This window comes from Motacilla alba, chromosome Z (genome assembly GCF_015832195.1).
Source record: "Motacilla alba alba isolate MOTALB_02 chromosome Z, Motacilla_alba_V1.0_pri, whole genome shotgun sequence".
NCBI classification, from domain to species: domain Eukaryota; kingdom Metazoa; phylum Chordata; class Aves; order Passeriformes; family Motacillidae; genus Motacilla; species Motacilla alba.
In genome coordinates this window covers 41,784,066-41,811,406 of record NC_052046.1, presented here as the reverse complement: position 1 = coordinate 41,811,406, position 27,341 = coordinate 41,784,066, and the positions used below count along the sequence as shown (strand labels likewise).

At 41.4% G+C, this 27,341-nt stretch overlaps 1 protein-coding gene and 1 long non-coding RNA gene across 3 annotated transcripts in view; one reads left to right on the top strand and one right to left on the bottom strand.

Moving 5' to 3' along the window:
• Positions 1-4,155, bottom strand: part of SHB (SH2 domain containing adaptor protein B) — a 59,302-nt gene extending 55,147 nt beyond the window's left edge. The window contains exon 1 of one of the 2 annotated variants that reach the window (XM_038124545.1): positions 3,170-4,155. In XM_038124545.1, coding sequence (XP_037980473.1) covers positions 3,170-3,757 — 588 coding nt within the window. In that variant the 5' untranslated portion in view covers positions 3,758-4,155. The remainder of the gene's footprint in view (positions 1-3,169) is intronic. The other variant, XM_038124544.1, reaches the window with a different exon arrangement.
• A 12,184-nt stretch (positions 4,156-16,339) lies between these two features.
• On the top strand, positions 16,340-25,774 carry LOC119695462. The gene is made up of 4 exons (XR_005255219.1): positions 16,340-16,678; positions 17,106-17,211; positions 18,900-19,103; positions 23,043-25,774. It is a non-coding gene; the product is annotated as an uncharacterized LOC119695462 (long non-coding RNA).
• The last annotated feature ends 1,567 nt before the right edge of the window (positions 25,775-27,341 follow it).

Here is a 27,341-nt window from a genome sequence, read left to right as displayed (position 1 = left end):
AGCTGCAAAACCTGGCAGACAAACTGTTAGGTTCAAATACATAATAGGTGAAAACATATCTGAAGTATTCCTTCACACAGACACTTCCCCCTCATTTATTACTTCATGCATTTACACACACCATGTGTGTGTAAATCTGTATAGAGGACAATCACTTAGGAAGACTTCAGCTTATTTCTTTTGATCTTCATTCACAAGTGTTTGCCTAGTGAGCTGGTCTTAAAGCAAGTCTCTTGTTTATTCTTACACAGATACAGGAGATGCCGGAATGATCCAGAATACAACCACATGTTGTTTCAACTTGCCCACACTCCCTAGCTTCTTTGTGGCAATCAAATAAGTTAAGCTCTCACAAGCCAGCACTAAAGATGGAAGCCAGTAATTTCTTTATCCACCATACTGCAGGACCTGAACTTCAGCCATTAATTCTAACACACCCTGTTCTCCCTTGTCTGAAGGTAAACATCACAGTTAAAAGTCCCCAAACCCACCTAACTGTATTACCTACATAATAAAAAAAAAACAAACAAAAAACAAACAAACCAAAAAACCAACAAACAATTTGAATTCAAAGGCATCTGGAAATTTTGACTCCCACTGGGCATCTGTTATAGAAGTTATTCACCTCACTACTAAAAGGTGCATGGCAATTTGGGTTTATCTGCTTCAGCTTTAATTGGTATTTCCACTGCCACATATCAAAACTTCCTGAATCCCAGCTACATTACATCTCTGTGGTTACTTTACCAGCCTTTGTCTAAAATCTTGCATAATATAGTCATGTCTGCCACCACTTTAAATCATCATCCCCTTTATTCCCTGAATCAGCTAGTTTACAATTTTTCTTTTCCTCTGGGAATTTCAGCTAACCAATCTGCCACTATCCGTACTTTGCCATTTGCCCTTTATAAGTAACCACACCAAACAAGCACCTCCCTGAATCTCCTTCCCATTCCAGTAACTCTTTCAAGTATGACACACAACTGAGATTTTCAGCCAGTTCTTTACTGATGACAAACCACAGAAGATATAAAATTGCTCACTGAATTTGTGGAAACCCCTACTTCTCACTTCTCCATCAACACACAGAGGAAAACAGCATTCTGTGCTTGTAAATGAAATCAGAAAAAAACACCACCAAAATACTGAAGCAGTGATGCTGGAATGAAACACAAACATTTAATGCCTAAAGTGTTTACTAGCTTATGCTATGTTACACACAGCATAAAAAAACCAACCCACAGTTTTTAAAATGTTTTGAGCATGTCTCTGAATTCTTATGAACAGCAGACCTCTAGCTTTGGGGGGTTATAGTCCATCTTTACTGTCTTCCTTAATCTATCTTTCTTAGAGAAGTTTATTTTCAATTGCTTTGTTCACTGCTGAAGTACAGACACTCAGTTAACTAAATTCTTAATTTATCTTCCTCAGTGAATCACAGGTGTAGAAGAGAAGCAGTTCCCTGATAGCCCACTATGACCCCTACTTACCAAGTTCACCTGTCAAACTCTACATTTCAGGGCTGTGAAATGAATGAGATTTCATTTCCATTGCTGGGATAAACTAACACAATTGAACAAAAGGCAAGCCATGTTGCATACAAATGCTGTTGCAGGCAGCCACAGTAGGCTTTTCTCAGATACATTCAGATTTCCTGCTTGTCACATATAGTTCTCTCTCTCAATAATTGCAAAAAAACCCCAAATATGACTGAGAATTTTTGCCTACAGGTTTCAGAACCTGCAGCAAGGGCTTGGGAGCAGCATACAGATTTATGACCATTACAAAGCAGCAGGTTACCTAGCAACAAATATGTATTTTCTGATGAAAACTGCTTCAGTAGGGTCTAAAATTGAACAGTGATTTTAAAATAAGAAAAAGAAACACATTCTGCCCCAAGCACTTGTTTTTGCTGAAAGGCGTTCCCTAAAATAGGATACCTAATATCAATGTAGGAATTTTAAAGAATACTGAATAGATTGTAATGTATAGTGTAAAACATAGTGAGATGCTAACCTTTAATCAATACTTCCACAAAAAAAGTTGCGTCCAGTCAGGAACATCTATTAAAACAACAAAATAAATTCTAGATGTTTCACCCTATATCATCACCATCACAAGCAGATTTCTTTGGAATTCCACCTGGACATATATAATTTATCAAGTTGTCATGGAAGTGTGGCAATGCAATCATGTTACATATTTAAACATGTACACTCAGATAATTTAGACTGATAACATTCAGCACATACCTGAAATTCCTGTGATGTGACTTTTATCCTGGAGTTGAGAACACCAATTAACAAAATAGAGAAACATTTATTTCCAATACATGAGAGAAACTGGACTATACTCCCAGGACCAACACAGGCAGGAGGATGTGCTGTTCTCAAAAAACAATTAATGCTATTCCCTCTCTAACTTGAGTTCCCAAGTGCAGTACTTTCCAGTGTTGTGTCTAGAATGTTTTGTTAAAATTTGAAGAGAATGACCAGTAAAAGACAGGATAAAGTTTGCAACTGGGCAAGTATCTATGGAATTTGCTCCAGCTCCATACCAATTGGAAACACAGCTATCATGGAAGTTGCCATGCCATTTTAACACAGGACTTTGAACCACCTTACCTTTAATACTGAACTAGGAGGCAAGAAGTTTATAAATAAACAAATGACAAACTCTCTCCGTAAAAACAGTTTATTTTTTATATATGACTGCCCAATACCACACGCAGTGGGGCAAAGGCCTCAGCTTAGGGTCACAAGCACAAGGCTTTTCAAGGGCCTCTAGTGCTTCTCAAGCATCCCCCTAACGACTCATATCCTGTTCTGCAGGGTCATAACAAGAGCCTTGGTACCCATCATGAGGCTGGCAGTGAACTGTGCCTCAAAGAAGGGCTAGACACACCTGGAAACATGCCCCATCAGAAAGAAGGTGAGCTTGAAAGCCATAAGAACAGGGCACCATCACTTCACGTGCTACCCCTGCACATGCCCTGCATGACCTAAAGCATTAAAAAGGGCCAGGCCACCCAATGAAGGATGGCAGAGAACAGCGGCAACTCCAGATGCACAGTAGCTAGTACCCTCGCCAAAAAATCCTGCCAGGGGCTGACGTAGCCCCAGCCCTACTACCTGGCCTACAGGGGCGGGAACAGGACCACAACACTTACTTTATCTTTCATGGCAGGGGGGGCAGCAACCGTCGGCTGCTTGGGGCCCTTGTTGAGCTTCTTGCCCGCGCCGTCGCTGCCTCCTCCGCCGCTCTCCACCTTGATCAGCCGGTGCTTGGGGGAGATGTACTTCACGTCGGGCGGCGTCGCCGGGCGGCGCTCGCTGTGGCTGCGGAAGAGGTGCGGGGAGCCGGTGGTGGGAGGCGTGGCGCAGCACGACGAAGAGGAGGAGGAGGAAGAAGCCTTGAGGGATGCCTCGCCCAGGTCCTCGGGCGCCGAGTAGTCGGGGCGGCACATGGCGCGCAGCTTGCGCAGGGACGAGCCGGGCCCGCTGTAGGGGTCCTCGAAGTCGCGGTCCTTCTGGGCGCGGTAGGCGCGGAGCAGGTCGCTGGTGTCGTCGCGCAGACGGCGGCGCGAAAAGCCGGGCGAGGTGTGGTGGTGGTGGAGGTGGAGGTGCGGCGGCCCCTCGGGGCGGGGCGCGCTGCCGGCACCGTTGCGCTTCTCCCGGTAGTCGGGCCGCGGGGGCTGCGGAGGGCTCTTGGTCTTGCTATTGCCCAGGCTGAAGTACTTGTTCAGCCATTTGGCCATCGTCTCTCCCAGTCGCGGCCTCAGCACCGCTGCGCGCTGCCCCCGGCGCCCCGCGCCCCAGCCCCGCTCGCCGCCCGCATGGAGGAGCGGGTCGGCGGGGCGGGCCGGGCGCCCCGCTCCGCGCACTCCCCGCTCTCCCGCTGCCAGCGGCTGGAAGGGCCCCGCCGAGCCCCCCGGCTTCCCGGCGGGAGGAAGCCGTTCCCAGCCCGAGCCAGGCGCTCGCCGTAGCTCCGCGCCCGCCCCCGCGGCTCCGGGTCTGCCGCGACCTCAGCCCCGCTCCTCCGCGCTGGCAGCGCAGCCCAGCCTGACCTCAGCACGCACCGGAGAGGCGGGGGACGCATCTGCATGCGGGGCCCGCCCACCGCCGCGGCCGGGCGGGGCCGCGCCAGGTGCCGGCGGGGAGAGGCGGATGGGCCGGCCCTGCGCGGGGCGGTGCCGGTGCCGCTTCAGCCTCGCTTCGCCTTCAGGCGCGACGGGAGACGTCGGGGCTTCCCCGCTGCTCCCTCGAACGGGCGGGGGAGGGGAGCTGCCGCCGTGAGGAAGACGGAGGTGCCTTCCCGTTCCTTTCCTAGGTGCCCCCGCCTGCCGTCTGGAGTGGCCGTGGGACCTACAGCCACCACCTGCCCAGTTTGAACTCTGAATTCTCTACTACCGCTGTGTGTCCCCCTTGCCATCCGTGGTGGGGTAAGAGGGTTCCAGCTGGCGCCTAAAAAAGAAACCAAGCCCTGGTTTTGGCTAGGGCTGACGCTAAACAAACAGGATGTTGCATATTTTTTGGTAGGTACTTTGCCCATGTGTGTTCCTAAGTAAGGGATACAGTAAATCAAATGCAGAGATGATACTTTTGCGAATCATGCTGCTCAGCTCGTGTGTTGCCAGAAGGATTTGTCAGCTGGGCCACCACAGTCGCAGCCACTTAGTATTGCTCTTTTAATCTTTCTCCATCTGCCCAAAGGTAAACATATATTACAGCAGGTTTTCCCAAGTTCTGTCTGCCCAGCTGTGATAGTCTCACTATATCTTTTATCCTCATCCTGGTGCTGATTTGGTCTGGTTTTAGAGAATGCTGGATGCATTGAATGGATGTTCAAGTGGGGACAGGAATACTTGCAGGCTGATCTCTCCAGGCCTATCTCTGGCCTCTGCCACAATGAAAAAATTAAGCAAACAGAAGAACTACTCAGATCATTGCTTGACCTGTGGTGCTTCAACTGTGCGTTATGATCAGTGACATGAGAGATTTGTTGCAGTTTTGTTCTGTCTACACTGCATAGGGAAATGCACTTTCAAATGAAGAGTTCGAGAACGCCTCGCAGTTGCATTTTTAAAAATCTTCCACTAATCAGAATTCAGACGGATCAATAAAAGAAATAAAAAAGTTTTTCATTCCCCCAATGTAAATCTGTGACAGAGTTTTCCAGAGCTATACCTTCATGCGAAGCATCATTTCTCCATTGCTTTATCAAGTCCATCAATGCAGAGAGATGAGCAAGAAGGGGAACCCTTTTCATATAGTTCAAAAATCTGCACAACAACATTGCAGTTTCACTAGGAGCTGTGGACATGTTCCTAATATGATGTGCTGGTTTTGGCTGAGCTACAGTTAATTTTCTTCACAGCTATTACAGGCCTATTTGCACTGAAAACAGCATTATTAATACTGGGGAGTTTTTTGTTACTGATGAGCAGTGCTTACACGGAGCCAAGGCCTTGTCTTCTCACACCACCCCAGCAGCAAGCAAACTGGAGGTGCACAAAAGCTTGGGATGGCACAACTGACTTCACCTGACTTCAACCTACCATATCATATGGCATCACGCTCAGCATATAAAACTGGGGGGAGAAGAAGGAAGGAGGGGATGTTCAGAGTGTTAATGTCTGTCTCCCCTAACACACTTTCTGCACAAAAGCATGACCAAAAATTAGACTTGAGACCAAACCTGTTTTGAAGATAAGAAAGGCAATATCATGCACAGTTTGGAGAGGGGTGTGAGGATGTCAGGAACAGTCATGTTTTGCAATGTTGTTTTTAATCATTTGGAACTTGCAGCTGTTTTAACCTTTTTATAATCAGAACAGTGGAGGAAAGAAAAGAGGAAACCTTTATCTACTTATTACTACAAGTCATTTGTGTATTGCCCTGTTGCATTTTGGCAAACACCTGTCTAGCTCCCTGTTGGCATTGTTGAAGCCGAATGTCAGACACATACCTGCAATGTATTTACACACCCACAGCCAGTCATGAATTATGACAGCAAAATGGACTCAGCTATATTCATGAGTAAATTCTCTTTATGAAATAAAGATGGACTAGATTTACATACAAAGTTTTTATCTGGTTTTGTGGACCCTTTTAACCTTGCTCTTGGCTACACATTTCTCTATAAGAAGCCGCATTATCTCTGAGTTTGGGCACTATCCTTGCAGTTTGTTCAAAATAGGCATGTCTGTATGTTTTAGTGAGCACCTGAGAACTAACCTCCACCCCTGTGAGCACAGGCTTCAATTGTAATTCCTTCCTGCAGTATTTTCATCAGCTTGTGTGGAAAGGAGGGTTGCATTCTCCCTTTACTGTCATCAGCAAATTTTTCTTTTTACGTCCTTAGTGTTGGTCTCCTGTCTCTGCTCAGCATATCCATCCTGTCTGACCATAGAGCTTTTTTTTCTCAGAGCAAGTTCTCAGCCTGAGCCTGAGCAGTGAGTGTCCTGTTTCTTGACTGGCTAATACCTGGGTCTCTCAGGGGGTTGCAAGACTGCCAGTAGCTGCTGATTCAGGAATGGTATATTCTACCTTTGTGTTAGAGCGATTTTTTTCCCTGAAGCAAGACGAGTCTCAATTTCTTTAAAACTCAGAGGACCTCATTACCCAGAAGTCTAGCAGCTCCCTAGTTCCTGTTTTGCCAGTCAGGGGAGGGGCAAGAAAGCCCCAGCAGTGCTCCAAACTCGGCCTGATAGTGTCCCCTGTGGCTCAGTGAGGAACCGCGTTCTCTTCCCTTCATTTACAGGCATCTTGTGATGAGACAAGTGAACAAAAGCATATCGATGCAGGGAAGCCTCTCTAATACTTCAGAATTTCTCTTAAGTTGCCACCCAGCAGTGTGAGAGGATAGGAAGGAACTGTGGGTATACAGGATAACCCCAGGAAAACCCAAACCTGGATAAATGCATACGAATGAATAATATGAATACCTACAGAATAATCTGTAAAACCAGCATAGCAGAGAAGTAAAATCAAGAATTCCATTGTCTCTCTAATCTCAGAGATTTTTCCAATATAAATCTGCAAGGCCCACATTTTTGCATGTGCACAAGATGCTTTCCAATCTCAGTCCACTCATGCAGGGTACACCAACACCTGCAGGATTCCTAGTCCCTGCTCTGATTCATTTTCACACATATTTCTGAAGGAAACAGGCTTTGTCTTTTTCAGAACTCTGACCACATTTTAAAGTTCTTCTTGGCAGATTTCCAGCATATTTTTTTGCCAAACATAAATAGGAAGGGGTGATTATGAAAGTGAACTATTTCTGTGAAATAACAAATCTTAAAATGTTATTATCTGAATAGAATATCTACTTCTTCTCAGATACGCATTTCTTGAAGCAGAAATAATTCACAGTTTCTTTCAACTTGGGGAATTAGTAAAAAAGAGACTCACCTTTTGATACAGGCAAATCTTTGCACACAAGTCACTAATTTGTGCTAAGTGTTCATACTCCTAATCATATTAATTTAATTAAATAATGAAGTTAAGTAACATCTACTCTGGAATTTATAAGGTCTTGTTTCCTCTCATACTCCTGATTTCCATGTATATTGAGAGTTGCAGTACATGCAGTGCATTTCTAATTAGGATAAAGAAGAAAAAGTAGCAAGTAACGTGCAGAGCAAAATACTTTCTGTATTAATATACACTCAAGCAGTGCTGCAAAGTCTAACTTTACAGTTATCTTCCAGGAAATTAAGTCTAAAATTTTTAGTACTGATCAATCGTTCACACTGAGATATCCACAAGAAACATGGAAAGCAGATAATCCATCTGGTTAATATGGCTTTAGGCTATTAAAAAAAATCAAATCAAATGCATTCACCATGTTAAGCCATCACAAAACAGAGAAATGTTCTCTTTCTTGAGGCAATTCTTTCCTGGTGACTAGTGTCAGATAGTTCAGAAAGGGTATGTAGCATCCATAACACATTTGGATTCCTCCTATTTGTGTATGTTGCATCACAAAAATCATACCCAGGTAATGATTAGAGATCAATTTGTTGTCCACAGTCTATGAAAATGCTGAATGTTTTCCTTCTTCTTCATATGTGTGACTAAATATAGGATTATTAGGAAGTTCTATTTTTTCTACTTCCCAGGGTGACATCTTCCTGCAATTAGTTTATTCCGGAGTAAGGAGAAATTCTTATACTGTGAGCATGTGTTAGTTATTTAAGTCCAACCAATTTGTCTCATATTCTCATGCTGCAGGGAAAAAACCTAACCACACACTCCCTTGAATTCTATATTTGTGATGATTGCTTTTCCTCCAAGAACAAGTTCACATCAATCATCTTTAGTTATCTTAAACCACATGGGCTGTTCAAAATCAGATTTTTAAGGGTTTTGTCATCTACAGATATCCTGCAGAATTTGCAAAAGCAACTTCATAAAGTCAGCTGGATTTAGAGTACAGCATTCCATTTGTCATTTTCTTGCATTTGTCAGTGCCTCTCTGGAAAGCTCTGGCTCAAGTGACCACTGTGATCTGCATCATAGATCTGCTCTGAGCACCGGGAGTGTGTAGCCATTGGAATTATGTACTTCAATCCCAGCTACTCTTCAGTAGCTGGGCAAATGACAATGGCAAATTCTGGCAAAGATGCGGCTGTAACAGCACAGGGTTTTCCACTGATTGCAGATTTTGCTTAGGACCTTGAATTAGCCTGAATTCAACTGGATAAATGGTGCAGGGAGTAATTTTGGTGAAAGCACTTTTCCTTGCAGTTTTCTTGGTTTTGGGCTTTTTTTTTTTTTTTTTTCTTTTTTTTTTTTTTTCTGCAATTACACATTGCAATGTGCAATTATCTCAGGAGTCTGACCTTCCTGCTCTGAGTTCCAGTGCAACACAGAACCTTTGGGTAGTAACGGAGCCTCCCACACAGTGAGGAGAAGTTGAACATTGGTACAGAGTGGTAATGGGATCTCCATTGTCGGAAATTTGAGACCTCAAATAGAGAGGGCCCTGAATACCCAGATTTGGACTGGCCCAGCTTTCAGCAAGACAGTGGTCCAGAGATATCTGGAGGTTCTGTTCAACCTTAAATTAGGCTGTTGTCCTATCCATATTCTTTTTAGTCCTTGTGTTCCTGTGCTGCATAAGGCAGGACAGAGACCAAAAGCTCTCGCTGGCACAATAGGACAGTTTTCCATATGAATATGCCTGATTGCTACCCCACTGAGATGCCACTGTTCAACCTTAAATCGAAAATGGTTGTCCTATAATTCTACTTACCAACTGCAACAACAAACTGATTCCTTTGGAGAACCTCAGCAGAATGAGGGCACTAGGTTATAATTACAATTAAATATCTATTTTTTAAAAACATCATTTTATGATCAGCATAGCATAGAATTTTATGGTCACAGTAGCACAGGATTTTTTGTAACTGGTATCGGTATAGCACGATTTTATAAGTATCATAGCACCAAATTTAAAATCACATCTTAATTGATGTTTCTTAATCACCTGGACTCTCTGCAGATTGATTGGTTGGCTTGCAGTGTAAATAAAACAATCATAATCTACAGTCAATCTTCAGAGGAAGCAGACAACAGTGGAGGAGTCCCTGGCCACTGGGGGATCATGGGTTTTGCTGTCCAGAAGCAGCTGTGGGCCAAGTCCCACTTAGGGCTTGTAACTTCTCCATTTTACAGAGTGCTCTCTCTTTGTGGTGTTACCTTTCATTTTTCTGTGACTGAGTCATCACAACTTCTTTGTCCAGGTGCCTGAGACCTTCAAGGCTGTAAGGAGGTGAGAAGGTGGGCTGGTGCCCAGGCACAGTGAGGATGATATGGAGGTGGATAAGTCTGCCTGGTGTGCAGTATCTTCAAGAGCTGATAAAGGAGAGGAAGGGAGCTGACACGTGACCGCTCAGTCACAGGAACAACTCTTTGCCATATTAAATTGTATTAGTCATGCTACCCGTATTGCCATGTGTCAGGAGCACAGGAGTGGGGCACCAGAAACTGCACGGAAAGAACAGACCCCTAGATTGTTGCGGTGCGATGCCATAGCCTGCCTCAGTTATCCTGGTCCTTCCCCAGGTGCCAATCATCTCTCCTTTTCCCCTCACCCTGACCCCTGCTGAGTGCTGTCTGTCAGTCCTGGCATTCCAGAAGGGCGTCGAGTGATTGGCAAAGTTCAAAAGATGCCTTCCACCCTTGAGGGCCACTGGCCCATCCAGGTGTCCCTTCCACCTGAGACCTGCCGGCCCTGTACCTGGTTGGTGGGTTTGCTCTCTGTCCCTTCCCCCTCTCTCCCAGATAAAAGAGCAAGCAAACCACACAGTTGAGGTCTGTTGGAGCTGTTGCCAGATTCATGGGGCCACACGGCCCAGAATAAAATCCCTGGATTGAAACCCTCCATCAGAACTGACTCCTTCCTTCACCATCCCCTTAAAGCTTCTCCGTCAGCGATAACCTGAGGAGCGGACCCTCTGCCAGAGGAAAGCTCCATCCAGCTGCTTACTGGGGCTCTGCATGCCTGGACTTGTCCTCTCCTGCCCCGCCACAACATCCAGCTAGCCAATAGTGTCTCTGAGGCAAAACACCTCAGTTGTCGTTGTTTGGTTCAGACGCAGGGCCAGGCAAGCCGAGGCACGTCCCAATCAGTAATATTGGTAATTAATTCCAATACTAGATTCAATAATGAGGGAAAATTTTGATACAGCACAGGAATAGATGTAAGATCCTGCTGGCAGTGGTACTGTTGCATTGCTTTAGGTACATTGTTCAGGAACCATATTTTTAAAATCATTACCGTTAAATTCCAGAGCCTTCTGGTAACAAAAAATGAAATAAATTTATAAAAAATTTCCCCTTTGTTCTGAACTTATTTCTAGTTTCTGTGGACTAAATAGGTTTTCTGATTAGGAAATAGATCTGGTTTAAAGGGTTTCACATCATATTGTTGGAATGTGTGGAAGCAGCAATTTGGAGACACACAGAGTTCCCAGATTTCCTGAAAAAATTCTCCATTCCTTTTAAGTCTTGTTCACATCAGGCTTTGAATACCTAATTACTTTTTCAATATGATAATGAAGAAGAAATAGTACTTTACAGGCATCAACCTGTGTACTTCTCAAGCAAATTATCAGAATAATATCAGAGCATCAGGATAATTCCTTGTCAGGATAATCCTCATCCTTTATTAATGACCAACTTTCACTGGTCAAAGATTGGAAAGATTTCTTCATAATGAGCTTCTTACCAGAGGATTAGAACAGAAGCAGAGACAGTTGGCATGCTAAAAAATATTTACCTGCCTTGATCAATTACAGAGGATTGAGTTATAGCTCAAGTACAGAGACTCCAGGAAATTAATACATGCACCCATAAACATTTCTCTGAAAGGCTGAAGCAGACACTGCAGCACAGTGAGTACAGCCTCAGCAACTGGGCAAGTAATCATACCTCTGAAATACATTAGAGGCAGCTACTGGGACACGAGATGTGAGAAATTTCATAATCTTCTTTTCAAATTGGTCTGTATGAAGCAGGAAAGGAAAGTAATTTGGACACAGGCTTCCAACAAGCAATCCATACAGCTGGTGCAGTAATTGAGTCTGGATTATATGAAAACACAAAGCATAATTCTGTAATTACAGGCTAAATCATAGCAACTGCAAGTAAGATATTGAATTAAGTTTCTAACATTTTCAAATCTACAGTGAAGACAGAGTATTTATTATGTTATTGCTTATGTTTTAACATTTCCCTAGTTCAAGCAGAACAATGAACTAATGACTCTCAGAAGTCTTGTCCTACCTCATTTTCATGAGGTCTTAGTTATCATAGAAAGAGGAACAGTTCTGCAGTTCAGTTTTTCAGATTGGCCCTACATGTACCTTCATACTGCTATTGGAAAATGGGCCTGCAGATTTTGCTGTTGATTTCTTGCCCTTTTTGGATCTAATTAAGAAGAATTCTGTTCCAGATAATCTGTGTCAAGTGTTACTTCAGCCTCTGGGAGCCAGCAACAGTCATTTACAACATGTTTGTCTGTCTTTGTGCTCTTCTGTGCAGTAAACAGTTCCTATGGTCTTTCTCTGGTTCACAAGTTCCCTGACTCACAGTTTTCCTGTCAGGTTCTGAATATCCATCTGGAAGACAAACTGTGTTTGTAGCTCCTGATTGCACTCTGTTGACAAAAAGGACCTTGCCTCTCACCACCTGCACTTCCCTACCAGTATATTTTGTAGGTCATTTTTCTTCTGTAGCTTGTACAAAAGAGAAAAATTATCTGTAACCAAATCAAATACCGAGGAGTTTCATAATAATCAAGCTCCTACAGTGGAAGCATACACACAGTAGTTGCTGAAGCCTGAAATTCTGATTCTATAGAAGGAGATAGTTGGTGACTTGTATACTGGCACGTGCTGCAAGGCAACCAGCTCTGATTCTTTAATAAATTACTCCTATGCCTTGAGTCACTGTCCTCCTCTCTGACATTTCATTCCATTAGACTCAATATAAGGTTAATTGCTCCCATTTCGTGTCTGCTAGCTTGTGGATGTCAAACGTGGCCATTTTACATAATGAGAGTTTTTGCAATTGCCTTGAGAGTAATCCAGAGGCAGATTTGCATTTTAGCAGGCTTGGAAACCATAAAAGGAGATTTAAACAGAATCAGATGGTTCAAATGCAGTCAAATGGCTGACTTCTCAATTAGGATAATGTAACTCACACAAATAATATAACTCACCCAAATGCCAGGGATTTTTCTGCACACATCTATTACCACTGTTAAACTTGCATTTGGTCTGGCTGAAGTGAAGTTCATTTTCCCACAGCAGCCCCCCCAGTGCTGCGCTTTGCATTAGCAGCTGGAAAGGTGTTGTCAACACAGCAGTGCCTTGGCTGCTGCTGAGCAGTGCTGGCACAGCACCAGCCTCTCTCTCCAACACCCTCCCCACACAGGCCAGGAGGCTGGGGGTGGGCAGGATCCTAGAGTGCATGTAGCTGGGACAGCCAGCCCAAACTGACCAAAGGGGTATTCTACATCACAGGATGTCTGTGCAGGTACAAAACCTAAGGGAAAGAAGGAGAAAGGTGTGGCCTTCATTGCTTATGGTGTTTGCCTTCTGGACCATCTGCTGTGTGTGCTGAAGCCTTGCTTCCCAGGAAGTGGCTGGATATCATTCACTGGTGGGAAATAAAGAATAAAATCTTTCCTTTTTTTCCTCCCCTTTGCTTGCACACATGCAACATTCTCTTTTGTTTTATTAAACTGACTTTATCTCAACCCATGCGAGTTTGTTTCCCCTCTTATTTTCTTTCTGCTCCCACATGTGCTGAGAAGAATCATAGAGAAGCTTGGGGGGCTCCTGAGTCCCAGACAAGGTCTATCTACCATATCACCGTCACCTTGAAGCCCCCAGACTTCACCAAGGTTTTGAAAATTCGTAGTTTGAACCACAAAAAAACAAGAGGCTGCTGATTATCTACTGTGGACTTCTTAACAGTCCATATTTGGCAAAGAAATCTTTCTCTTTTTTTGAGAAAAAGTGTTGGTTACCCTTGCTATCTCCCTTTAAAACTTTCTTTGCATATTCATTGCAAATTCAAGTGAAGAATGTCTGTCAGCTGGTGTCTGTGATCACTTTTAATAAAGAATGGTGGAATGCAATGGCCTTTTAAATATAAAAAATAGTTTTAGGGTGTTGTGTACTTTCACTTTGAAACATAAATGGTACTTTGAAAGAATACAGATTACATGTTCTTCTTCAACAACACAATATGAGGTATTGAATAATTTGAATAGTTAAGGTTTGAAGGAACATTTAAAGGTTATCTAATCCAACTCAGCCCTGCAACACACCTGAGCAGGGACATTCTTCAACTAGATGAAGCTGCTCAGAGCTATGTCCAAACTGATCACTTCTGGAATGGACCAAAGCAAAAAAAGCAGTATTTGCAAAAATTTTCCTGAGGACTGCATCTCTTTAACTATCACAGTCTCCTATAAAATATTATGTCTGGACCAGTAAGCAAGAAGTATTACATCAGTTATTGTAACCTGGCAAAATTCCATCTTGTCAGTGCCAACAGCACACACTTTTGAAGGAAGAGACCTACCAAAACTGGAGTTCTATCTATCTATTGCTAGCCATGATACATAATGCTCTGTGGAGAGAAACTATGAGATAAGAGTGTACATGCACTCTGCATTGCTCTAAAGCAGAAAATAATTCACTCATTCTTAGCTTCTCAAACTCATTAATCTTCTTGAAGAGAGAGTAGGTGCAACAGAAGCTTTCAAAGTGAACTGACAGAGAAGCTTTCTCTGCAGGCTGTGAATCTCATGGAGCCTTATCTGTGGCACTGGTTCTGACATTATTTCATGTCTGCTGGCAAAAAAATCTAAAGAATAGACTTTGCTACTATTCCCACATGAAAAGACATAAGAAATGTGCCATTTGTTGCCCAGAGGAGACAATGTCACAACTGTGGTCATAATGCAGCTGCCTGGAAGAGGGGATCTCAAGTGTATACAGATGCTTCCTTGCTTTTCAGTGGCCAGCGTAGTGGGTTGACCCTGGCTTGATGCAGGGTGCCCATCAAAGCCACTCTATCACTTCCCAACTTTTCAGCTAAAAAGAGGAGAGAAAACTGAACCAAAGGCTCATGTGTCAAGATAAGGACAGGGAGAGATCACTCACTAATTACCATTAAAAATAAAATGTAATTGAATTGGGAAATTTTGTTTAATTAATTTCCAATCAGAGTAAGATAAATACAAATAAACTCAAATTTTAGAACACCTTCCCCTATCCCTCCTTCCTTCCTGGGTTTAATTTCACCCCCTATTTTCTCCATCTCCTCCATTTCCTAGAAGCACAGAAGGACAAGGAATGTGGGCTGAGGTCAGTTCTTCACACATGTCTTACACTTCTTCCACCTCACAGGAAGGACACCTCACAGTCCTTCACTGCGTCAGTGTAGGGTCCCTTGCAGCAGAGACAGTTCTTCATGAATGTCTCACATGCTACAGTTCATCATGAGCTGCTCCAGCATGGGTCCTTTCCACGGGATGCAGTCCTTAAGGAACAGACTGCCCCAGCATGGTTCCACCATGGCGTCACAAGTCCTGCCAGCAAACCTGCTCCAGCATGGGCTTCTCTCTCACAAGGACACAGGTCCTGCCTGGAGCCTCCTCCACGGCACATTTTCTACAGGGTCACAGCCTGCTTTAGACATATTCACCTGCTCTAGCATGGATCTGCTGTACTCTAGCACTAGAGTGAATCAGCACTGCTGAAGGGAAATCATGTTCTGCATCCGTACTGCACTTTTCTTCTCCTCAACAGCACTTCTACCCACAGGCCACTGGAAAGCTGGCTGACCACATGCTCAGCAGCACAACAGCAGTTGGTGGGATTATGAATCTGTTTTCTGTCTGTCACAAAGAAGGTTTTGGCAGGATTTTAGGGTATGTCTGAACTGCAGACCACTACAGAGGTTCCTGGCACAGACTTTCCTGCTGCTGAAAAAAGCATCATATGTGCAAGTCTCCGATGACTGAATCCAGCTTTGAGGAATAACTCCTGTTATAAAAATTAACTAGAAAGTATAGATATATTTATTTTTCAAGACTGCAACTTGTAAACTTCTTTAACACATTAACCAATTTGTTTATCACTCTTTCACTCATGAGATTACATTCCCTCATGAATTTTGCCTTTTACACTGACTCAGTAAAACATTATTATTTCAGGTACCAGAGCTTAATATCCTTTTAATTCCTGGTCCTGAGTCCAGATGGTTGTTTTCCAGGAGTTACTCAGTCATGACCATAAACTTACTTAACTCAAGTCATGTAATAGCCAATATGTCTTTAACTGAAATTATTTTCCAGTCATTCTAATGGAGTCTGAATATTTGTTTTAATTTAATAAAAAAAACAAAGAAAACTCTGTCTCATTGTAATCTCATATGGTCATCTGCTGCTTTCCCAAATTGTTATGTGGTATTATGAGGGGAGGAAGTATCCTCTTATAATTACAGTGCTGCAACAGTGTATGTGTTGTTGCAGTCAAAATAATTGCTGCCTTTCTAGTAATAGAAGAACAGTGGGGAAAAGAGAATTTTTTTTTCATAAGAAACACTGACATTCCCTAATTATATTACTGGTGAATCTTCATTAAAAGCCAAATAATTCCTGAAATATCAAAGGTGAAATGTAGGTTATTTACTTTGCAGTGCAAGGTCCTACACGTGGGTCATGGCAATACCAGCCACAATTACAGGCTGGATGGAAAAGTGATTGAAAGCAGCTCTGAGGACTTGGGGGGGTGATGATTGATGAAAAACACAACATGACCCAGCCATGAGCACTCCCAGCCCAGAAAGGCAATGGGATCTTGGGCTGAATCCAAAGCAGCGTGGACAGCAGGGAAGGGAGGGGATTCTGCTCTGCTCTGCTCTGCTGTGCTCTGGGAAGCTGGAACACTGCATCTAGCTCTGGGGTCCTCAGCACAAGTCCAGAGGAGGCCCATTAAGTAGGTAAGAGGACTGGAGCATCTCCCTCAGAAATACAGGCTGAGCAATATGCATCTCTTCATCCTGGAGAAGGCTGTGTAGACACCTTATGGCAACCTTCCATTATCTCAAGCATCCTACACAGAAGCTGGAGAGGGATTCTTCATAAGGTAGTATTAGTGATAAGACAAGAAGTAATGGGTATAAACTGAAAGGGGGCAAATTTAAGTTAGAAATAAATCCTTTACTGTGAGGAGATGAAACACTGGAACAGGTTGTTTAGGGAGGTTGTGGGTGTCCTTAGCACTCTTCAAGGTGAGGTGGGATAAGGCCTGGAGCAAACTGGTATATGGGAAGTGTCAGCAGGAGTTGGGACTGGATGATCTTCAAAGTTCTTTTCAACCTTAACATAACTAGCAAATTAAGTAAGTAAATATATTTCATATGGCATAGCTGGTGTGAAATTACTTAAAGAGTAATATTATTAATTGAAATAAAATTACAGAGAAGAGAAAGAGACTTAATCCATATTTTCCTGCAGAAGTTTTTTTCCTCATAGAAACTGAAGTAATTATGTAACATTTTTATCTTTTTTAGCTAAAAACTGGACTTTGGTGACCTCAGGAACTTGCCACATTTCACATTTTATATATATCTGTCTGAATACCACACCTGGCTGGACAGCAATTTCCCTGCGAAACTGGTAAGAATGAGAATGTCTAAATGTTAGCAGTATTCAGTTGAAGTTTTTTGTAATGGGTTGACCCTAACTGGATGCTAGCCACCCACCAGTGCTGCTCACTCACTCCCCTCTGTAACTGGACAGGGGACATAAAATACAATAAAGACTATATGAGTTGAGATAAGGACTGGGAGAGATCATTCATCAAGTACTGTCACAAGCAAAACAGAATTGAATTACAGATATTAATTGAATTTATTACTAACAAAATCAGAGCATGATAATGAGAAATAAAAAAAGACCTTAGAAACACCTTCCCTCACTTCCCTCCTTCCCACCCCTACCTCCTCCCACTCAGAGGCACAAGGAGACAGGGAATGGGTGTAGTGGTCAGTTCACCACAGGTTTCTGCTGCTGCTCAGGGACAGGCATCCTTTCACTGCTCCACTCTGGTGTTCCTCCCACATAAGACAGCTCTCCATGAGCTTCTCCAGTGTGAGCCCATCCCACAGGCAACAGGTCTCCACAAACCACTGCAATATGGTTCACTCTTCCACAGGATGCAGTCCTTCAGGCACAGCCTGCTACAACATGGGTTCCCTATGGGATCACAAGTATTGCTAGGAAGCCAGCTCCAGCATGGATCTTCTCTCCACAGGTGTGCAGGTCCTTGCCAGGACCCTGCTTCAGCATGGGCATACCATAGAGTCACATCCTCCTCTCAGGCATCCACCTGCTCCTGCATGGGGCTCCTCCACGGCATGCAGATGAATCTCTACATCCCCATGGACCTCCATGGGCTGCATGGGAGCAGCCCCTTCACCATGGTCTGCACCATGGGTTGCAGGAGAATGTCAGCTCCAGTGTCAGAAGCATCTTCTACCCTTCCATCTCCACTGACTTTGGCGTCTTCAGAATGGTTCCTCTCACATATTCTCAGCCCTCCTTTCTCTGTCCACAATTACATCAGCACAATAACTTTTTTTCCCTTCTTAAATATATTATCACAGAGGCATTACCACCATTTCTTATTGGCACAGCCTTGGCCAGTAGTGGGTCTGTCTTGGAGACACATGGCTTTGGATCTGTCAGACAAAGGGGAAACTTCCAGCAGCTTCTCACAGAAGTGACTGCACCTCTCCCACTACCAAAGCTTGGCCACACAAACCCAGTACACGAACACTAACTGAATCAAAACCAATGCAGGTCTTCTCGCATCTCCTGCCTCAGAGGTTTGGTGACAGTCTCCTGAAGGTTTGCTGGGACAATTCTCAAGCTATTCAGCTCTGCCAAACTGATTATGAGTTCTTGTCTTTCTTAATGACAGGCTTTCTGGGTTACAATATCCTCCAGCATATGATAAATTTCTGGGTATGCTGCACCTCCACCCCTTCCCTCACTCTCTTCCTCTCCCCGTGCCTCCCACTCTTCCCATCCCCTCAGTCTCCTCTCCTCCTATTCCTCATTCTTTTTTTAAGTAAAAAGTTATTTTTTCAGTAAGTGGATTGGAAATTGTGGGAAATAAGACCTTCTACTAGGTGGTTTACTTTTCAAGCAGTCATAAAGATGTGTTATCAGGAAAAAAATGAGAAATACTTTTGTGTATGTGTCTTAATTACAATTAGATCAAAACTTCATACATTATCATCAAATACTTTTTAGCAATTTCCCTCTTTCCATTCACAGTTTTTTTCTTTCCTGGTTTCCAGTGTTCTGGAAAACTTTTCCAGATTATTTGGAGCACTTGACTGGAAAGAGACTAGAGAGATATCACATGTGACTCCTTGGGGTTGAACCAAGATCTGCTACCTCAGCCCTGTATCTGTAAACTGCAGCTGCATCTTAGAAGTCATGCATTCTTGTATTCCTCCTCTTAAGTATTTTTCCTATGGTTTGTGGATTTTTCTGTTAAGGTAAAGTACACAGATTTTAACCATATTGCTACTCTCCTCATTAGTACACTATGGATTATGTAACAGATGCCTGGCAAAATAATCACAAAAGGCAAAGCAAATAGAAAATTACTTGTAAGTAAGAAATTTAAAAGAGGAAAAGAGAAAAAATTAACACCTGGTCAGCTAGGCAAGGAAATAATTGGCCTTCTGTTAGAAGGTAAATGGAACTTTCCCAGAGTGGTTACAGTACTAAGAACTGACATTTTGGTTAATATTTAATAACAGTTTGTCCTTAGGTATAGTCTTATTTTGTCCCATCTGCTGCTTGTCAGCTGTAATAATGTCAAACAAGGTCACTTCCAATGTAACACATCTCTCTGATTTGCAGTTCTTATGCTTGCCATGTAGTATAGGAATGCAAATGCCTTCATTGACCTTTCTTATTCCTTGATTCTGCCAGCTCATACATTTATATAGTACTGTGTAGCAGTTCTGTTCCTTGGTGAGTGATGAAGAGTTCTCAGCTATTTTTCTTCTGCCCACCACTCTGTTTACGGACCAGAACACTGCTTCTTGCTCCTGTGATCTCATGTACTGAGAGGCTTTAGCTCATGTGTTAATATGAGCTACCCTAGCTCAGCAGTGAGTGCCATATCTGGCCAACAATTAGCTTGCTCAGGAAGGACAGACTGTCAGAAAGGCAGAGCAGTAAATGTCCAGTGAAATCATCTCTGCCTTGTATATTGGGCAGATTTCCAGCTGCTTGAAAAAAATGCAATATGTGTGTTCATTCAGCTATTAACTTGAATATGGAATAATTAGCTTCTAACATGAAAACTTGGCTGCCTTTTGTATTAGTCAAGTGTAAATCCAATGCAGGATTAATAATGAGTGAAAATATGACCTCGTTATATACATGTGAAATATTTACTTTGCAGATTTAAAATTCTGAGTATTTTCTTTAGTTTTTATAAAACCCGTATTATTTTCATGCAAAAATTCCACAAAATCATAGACCGTCATCTCACTGCAAGCTATTTTCTGAATTCAAAGACGGACTTTTATAATGCTTCACCGCTAAGTCAATATAAGAGAAAAATATCAAGTACATTAAAGTGCATTAAACAAAATCATAGCCAATATTATGTAAGATGGCTGTCACAGACACACTTGGCCCTCACCCCTGCCTTTGTTCAGACTGACTAAGGTGCAAGAGGCCTCATGCCCTGTGCTGAACTGGAATGCTGTTAAGCTCCTGGCTTGTGTATAAAGGGGTGAAAATGCCTCATGAAAATATTTCCAAAAGTGGATTCAAACCCCAAAATTACAAGATAACTAAAGCACAGAACAAGATGGTACAGCCAAAATGAAGACATCTGTCTTGTCTTTATTACTGACCAGCAGCCAACTACTTCACTCTGCAAATATCAGTCAGGATGGGCCCAATTTGAGCTCTCCCTGAAATGCAGCTGAACTGAATGCCAGGTGACTCCCCTCTTCAGCAGGGATGTCTCATGAGGTTTGAAATTCCTTACCTTGGACTAGGATAGCCATTCTTACCCAAGGTGGAGGGATCCCTTATATTTGACAGATCCTTGGTAAGTGATTGAAATAATGCTGATTTAATAGTAATGAAATGTTACTGATCCATGTAGGTACCTATTATTATTATTATTGTTGTTGTTGTTGTTGCATAGGTTAATTTCATTGCACGTAAACCCAACACTAAGATTGGACTTAGCCCTCCCTATGATTCATAAGGAGTTTAAAAAGGAAGGTGGCCTGTTCTGAACCTTGTGACTTAACAAGGGGAATCTCTCTTTTTCTTTGTGTCTCTGGTCTCTGTGTGACATTTTCTAACTCAATTCACTTATATTTTAGTAAAAATAGGGGGTTTTTTTACTTCCTGACAGATGTTTCACTGTAATACCATATGCTTCTTGTTCCTTCAGCTCAAAAGAGTGAAAAATGCTGGAGATGACTAGTACCAACAAGCAGCCTGTACTTTGAACTGCTCAGTAAATAGTCCTCAATGGCATATGTTATAATCTGATTTAAGTGATTTGCAGCTCTTTGAAACTTCAAAGGAAAAATACACTTGCCAATACAGGTTTCTAAAATGATGTCAAATCTCTAAAATCCAGTCAGTGTGATAATGCTCTGATTATCACAGATGGTGTTCATCTGTCCAACCACACTCTGAGGAAGCTGTAGGTGCTTCTCTTCTCCTTAGATTACCTCTGACAAGCAATGTAGTGTTATTCAAGTTGCATCAGCCTTCTGGGACAGCCAGAAAAGCTACTGAACTAGCTACTAGCCAGATTTACTATTGAGAAGTGCTTCTGAATGTGATTCTTTTCTTTCTTTCTTTTTTTTTTTTTTTTTTTTTTTGAGGCAAGTGAGATTAATGAACTGTATTTTCTTCTTTTTTTCTTTTGCACTTTTAAAAATACCAGTTCATAATGTAAATAGCTGTCAGGACCAAGTATCTGTCTCTATGATAGAGGCACAAAGAAATAAAATAGAAAGTATGGGTGATTATCTACTGCAACTGCAGAAGAAACATAAACATTCAGTCCATATATTCTTCTGGGAAATGAACAAAGAATTAGATAGAGGCAACAGTTTTAACTTAATTTACAGGGAGATTAAACTAATATACAGTAATTCTTCTAATAACAACAAACAAAATAATTTTACAAAGATTTTGTGTAACAAGTCATTCTTACTGGCTGTCATGGTAAAGAAGTGCTTTTAACTGGAATTATGTTGCTGTTCATAAAAAGAAATTAAAAAGAAACCAAATTATGAGAAACACTGAGAGGATACACTTCCAATAATTAATTACTGATGAAAAATATTTATATTCATCTTCACACATTTGAATCAGCTTTTTTCTCTGTTAGAACTAATTATTCTGAGAGTGCCTTTTACTTTTTCTGGGGGTGAGTTCAAAGATGTTTAGACACACCAACAAACTAAAAGCACAGAATACCACAATTAATCCCATTAAACTTGTGTCTTAGAGTATTGGAGCATGACTGGATGATTAGAGGAAAAATGAGGTAAAGTTTGGATATTTAGCTAATCAAGGGTAATGGTTAAGGCCAAAGTCTGTGTTAGTTCAGTCTTCATCTTTACAGTATGATATGAGCTAGTATCCTCCAAATGTATTGCCATAGCCAATATTTCCTACTACTGCAGTATGTGTAGCCCTTCTTAAATGATATAGAAAGAGGTTTAATCTTCTGGTAATTGTGTTTGTGTTCAGGCTTTACTTTGGAAAACGTACATAGCTCACAAAACAGACATGCATATGATCAATAATCACTGTCTCACACAAGGCTTCTGGAAGCTGAAAAGTGGTGTTTGTATGTATTCCCTTGCTTCCTATACTTATTTATTAAGCACTGGCAATGAGTTACCTTTAGGGGCCACATACTGTGCCAAACAATTTAAAACCAAATGAAATTTTTACACTTGTTAGCTCTTATTAAAATCAAATTTAATTTCTTATTGAGAAAACTGCCCTAGAATGAGTTATTTTAATTACTATTAAAAAGTTACACAAAACTCAGGAGGTGCTCTGTTGCATGATAGGATAACTTCCTATGTTCTTTGATATAAAACCTATCTCAAGAAAAATGTAGTCAAAAGACATGAGCAGAACTTATTATAAATTAGAGCCATAATGGGCTGGAGCATTGCTTTGCAGAAAAACAAGTTCACCTTACTCCTGTGATCTTAAGAATTTTCACAAGTCACTAGTTAGGAAGATGCAGTCTCTCCTCATGCACAGCCTTAGAAGTCAGGATAAGGAAAACTCACATCTGTAGTAACATATTTTAAAGACATGGTTTACCTTGTCTACTGTATTTTATAGAAAATGTTCTTCTGGTAGAGGTGCTTGACTAAAGCTGATCCAGATCAGGTACTGATTGACATGTCTTTATTTAGTTGTCTGTAAGCCTCTGGAGAACCATGGATTGTGGCTGTAAATCAATGGGATTATCATCAGATATCATCATTAGGAGCATCAGACAGCTGGGCAAAAGTCTCAACAGCCTCAGACCATCTGCTGAATCCAGGTTAAAAATTATTGATATGATGTCTGATACATATGATCTAAGCACCATATCTCAGTAACATCTTGATGGATCAGATGACTCTTTCGATTTACGATGAGCAACTTTCTTGTGAGTATTTTATAGGCACGTCCTAAACCAGAGAACACGGCTGATCCAAGTTGTACAATTCTCTCTCTTCAGTCATCCTGCTCCTCAGTTTCTGCCCATAGTGATGTGACAGAAAGAACAGAGTAGAAAGCCTAATGCAGACTGAACAAATCATTGGTACCACTTATTCAGCATAGACAAGGATTACCTTCTTCAGACTGAGTTAAATATCCAATGCAGACATATCCTAAGACACGTGCATTTTAGAAGACTACTGTAACTGCCAAGTAATTAGCTAGATTAATTTCTCTTTATATCCATCTAGGAATTCCACATCTGATGTCAAAACACTTTGCCAACTAACATTTTATTGCTAACAGCACATTCTGGGGGAAAATTGCAATTTGGCAAGCAATACTTTTCCAAACGATATACTGTATTCTAAAAGCTCTCAACTGGTTTTAGGAAGTGCCTGAGTTTTCCTCTAATATTTTGCTATTCATCACTCTCTGTGTTTCCAAGCATAAATGTACAAGATGTATGTCAGCAGCTGAAGCCTACAATTTTTTAGCAGCTGAAGCCTACAATTCTTCTGTAGCTTAAATATATTGTCCATAAGATGAAATATACCAAATAACTGGATCTCAAAAGTAGTTAGAGAAGTAGGAATATTTCAATATTATCAGGCACATGACACCTTAAATTTGTTCTAAAAATATTGTACTTCTAGCCTGTAATTCATAGTCAGCATTTGAAAGGGGGATATGAAAAAAAACCCTGATGTGATATCATCTCATCTTGTTGGCATAACTCAGGGTTTCTTTTTTTTAGTTTTTTTAAATCCGACTTCTTTATGGTATCTTATCACAGCTGAATGAAGAAAAAGTTCTGTTCCTTAGCTTGGCACCTGTTTTTTGATAGGATGTTATTTTTTGGATGGCATTTTTTGCAACTGAAGCAAAATAAAATAAAACTAAGTACATTCAAATCTCAAACAAATACACACTGTAAAACCAACTAACATCACATATAAAGAGTGTGTAAAACCATCTATCATACATAGAGAGTTTAGACCTTTCCCGTGCCTAAGAACTTTTTGTCTTTCTACTTGATTTCTTTTTCACTTGGATTTGTAAGAAGCTAAACACCTGTGTTTGCAAGACTCTTTCAAAGGGGAATCTGGGTGAAAGAAAATTCCTTTGCAGAAGACTCCAGTGCCTTCTGAGGAATTTTTTCCAAGTGTTTAATTCAGCTCAGGTGCCACATTAGTGCCATAGAGCTGACTGTCTTGGGGAGGCAGTATGCTCCTGCTGCTTCCCAGCCCCAGTCTCACTTGTTTGTGATCAGCTCAGATTTCTCCTCATGTGGGTGTGCCCAGAAACCTTTGCCATAGAAAGAGATCGTGTGAGGCAATGCTATTATTAGATACCAGCGTCCTTCAGGCACACACTCGTCTCACAGATTTTTTTGTTAAATATGGAAGTGACATCTTGTCTGCTGCCTATGGAGATTTTTTTCTCCTTAGTAGCCTTCTCACATTAATGTGACTCTTTGTCTTTGCAGTTTGTCTTCACATTTGGCAGTTGTAAAGCATTATCTATGCTTAAAACATACTGCTGTGAATCAGAACTTAATGATTCGAGGCAGCTGTTGGATGTTCAGTTGACTACCCTTGACATTGTTATGTGCTGATTATATTGCATATTCCTAGTATTATATCTCTTCACAGAACACTGGTGTTTCAAAATGCATGCTTTGCATTCCAGACAGACATCCTATCAAGCATCATCCTGTTCTAATTCTGTGTGCATCTCCTGGTATTCATGAGGGTTTTGTAAGATTCCCTCCAGACACGAAAAGTACTTTGAAAGTTTCACCTAGAGCGTAGTCTTATAAGCCTTCTTATAGCCTTCACACAGTTCTTCTCCTTCAAGAAACTGATATTTTTCCAAGGTAGCACTGGTGAGTGCTAAACTTCTCAGAACAGTAAGCACAAACAGGCTGCTGTACATACAATCCAAGACCTGTGAATTCCTCAGAAACTGGACTGCAGGATTTTTGAATGTTACTTACAACCATCTATCTTATTTTCAATAGATATGCCCTTCCTAAGACTGTTGAAGTGACTATAACCGCTGTTTGATCACTGTTGTTGCAGTGTCACTGTGGATGACTTGGGGTTAGTGTGAAAAGTTCAAAGTTGTAGGCTTCAAACGAGCTGTTCTCCATATACCATTCTTAGGAGCTTGGTCCAAGTTTCTGAACAGTAGCTTAGGTTTTCTGCCCAGTTTTCCTATACTGTTGAGGTTAATGAAGTCGGTGAAGAGAGTAGGATAGAAAGAATGGCATTTTAATTATGATAGGGACTGATAAGTGCAGACATGCTGTGGGTATTTTGGAAAACAAGCTAGGATGTTGCAACATCAAGTTAGTAATTGCATAAGCATACTAGCAGTTAGCTGTTCTAGACAATTAGCAATTAGCTAATTGTTCTAGACAATTCTTGCCTTGCCTTGCCTTGCCTTGCCTTTTCCTGAGTTGGAAATACACTGGTGCAATGGACTATACTAGTTTACCAAATAATGACAATTAAAATTACTGTGAAATGCAGAGCTCTGTTTCTCCTCTCCCTGGCTGGCAGCTATGCTGGAGACATGTTATTGCATCATAGTGGTGATGATTCTACTCTTGCATAGAAACTATCTGAGTGAGAACTGAGCATATTTTTTCAACAAGTGTGCAGGTCTTATGTTTTATTCCAATGGTTTCATTTTCAGGAATAGCAATTTTCAGGATAGCAATTTTTTCACTCCCTCATACCAGTCAATGGGAAAGATAGTCATCAATCTGGAAACTATGGAGTTAAATCATTAGCTTTCATAATTAATTGTAAAACTACTGAGGGCCAAGAGAGCTATGTCAGTCTACCCATTCATATCAGCAGCATGGCCTGTTAACACTATAGTGTACACACAGTCTTGAGAACTGGGGTCTATCTAATAAGTTTTCAAAAATTGATGCATTTAAAGTATTGCATAAAGGAATAAAAGTAGACAGGACTAGTTAAGTCTGAGTCCTTAGGCTGACATTTAATATTACTTGATTCCTAAACAAGTTATGCTCTATTTCTTTCTTGTGGCTTTTTTTTTTCCTCTGCAACAATATATTGTTTTATTGTATGATTCACTCTTAAAGGAACTACCGCAGTGAAAGGTGTCAAGAAAATAAAGGAAGCACCAGTCACTTTATAGGAATATGACAACTTCAGATAAATCCCCTCAGGAAAGCTAAAGTACAAAATTACTTGGTTTTTTAGTTCAAGGGCTTGTCAATACTTGAAAAGTATTCCAGAAAAAATGTCATTATTCAGTACTACGTCTTATGCCCAGAAACAGTTCTGTACATTAATGGTGTTTTCATTTCTGGTAATTATTCCCCGCATTTGGAGCCAGAAGTGGGAGGATTATGAGTTTCTAATCCATATCAAGTTTTGCTAACTGATAGTGGTACCTGTCCAGTAAATGATGTTGGTTTTCAGCTATTTGGATTGTCTATCGGGCACTCTATATCATCTACTGGGTCAAAGTTAGCCTGACCAGATGGCCAGTTGATTTTAAATTAATGTTTTTGTACACCACCCAGAACTATCTTTCCCATCTCCCATCATCTGCAAATTTCACATACCTACTTGTGTATGTGAAGTCATATTTCTTACCCATGAGGATTCACGCCATTATTTTGTGACTCAGACTGCATTTACTTTCTATGCAGAAATCTTGTAAACATACTGCTACTCTAATAAGAAGAATCACACTAAATCAGTATTTCTTAATGTGGTTGTGGATAAAAATGTATGAACAGAGACTTTTCAAAGGACAGACGTAGACTATAATTTTAATATCAGCTACAATTCTGTAACTATTATCCCACAATAGCACGTAACTACCGTCAAGCAGCAGCACAAAAGCCCTATTAATTTCAACCTACTGCTTAGAATGGATAACAGAAATAAAAAGGAGCTAAAAGTATTAAGATTTAAGCATTAGCATTAGCATTTAGCATTAAAGCATTACCATTTAAG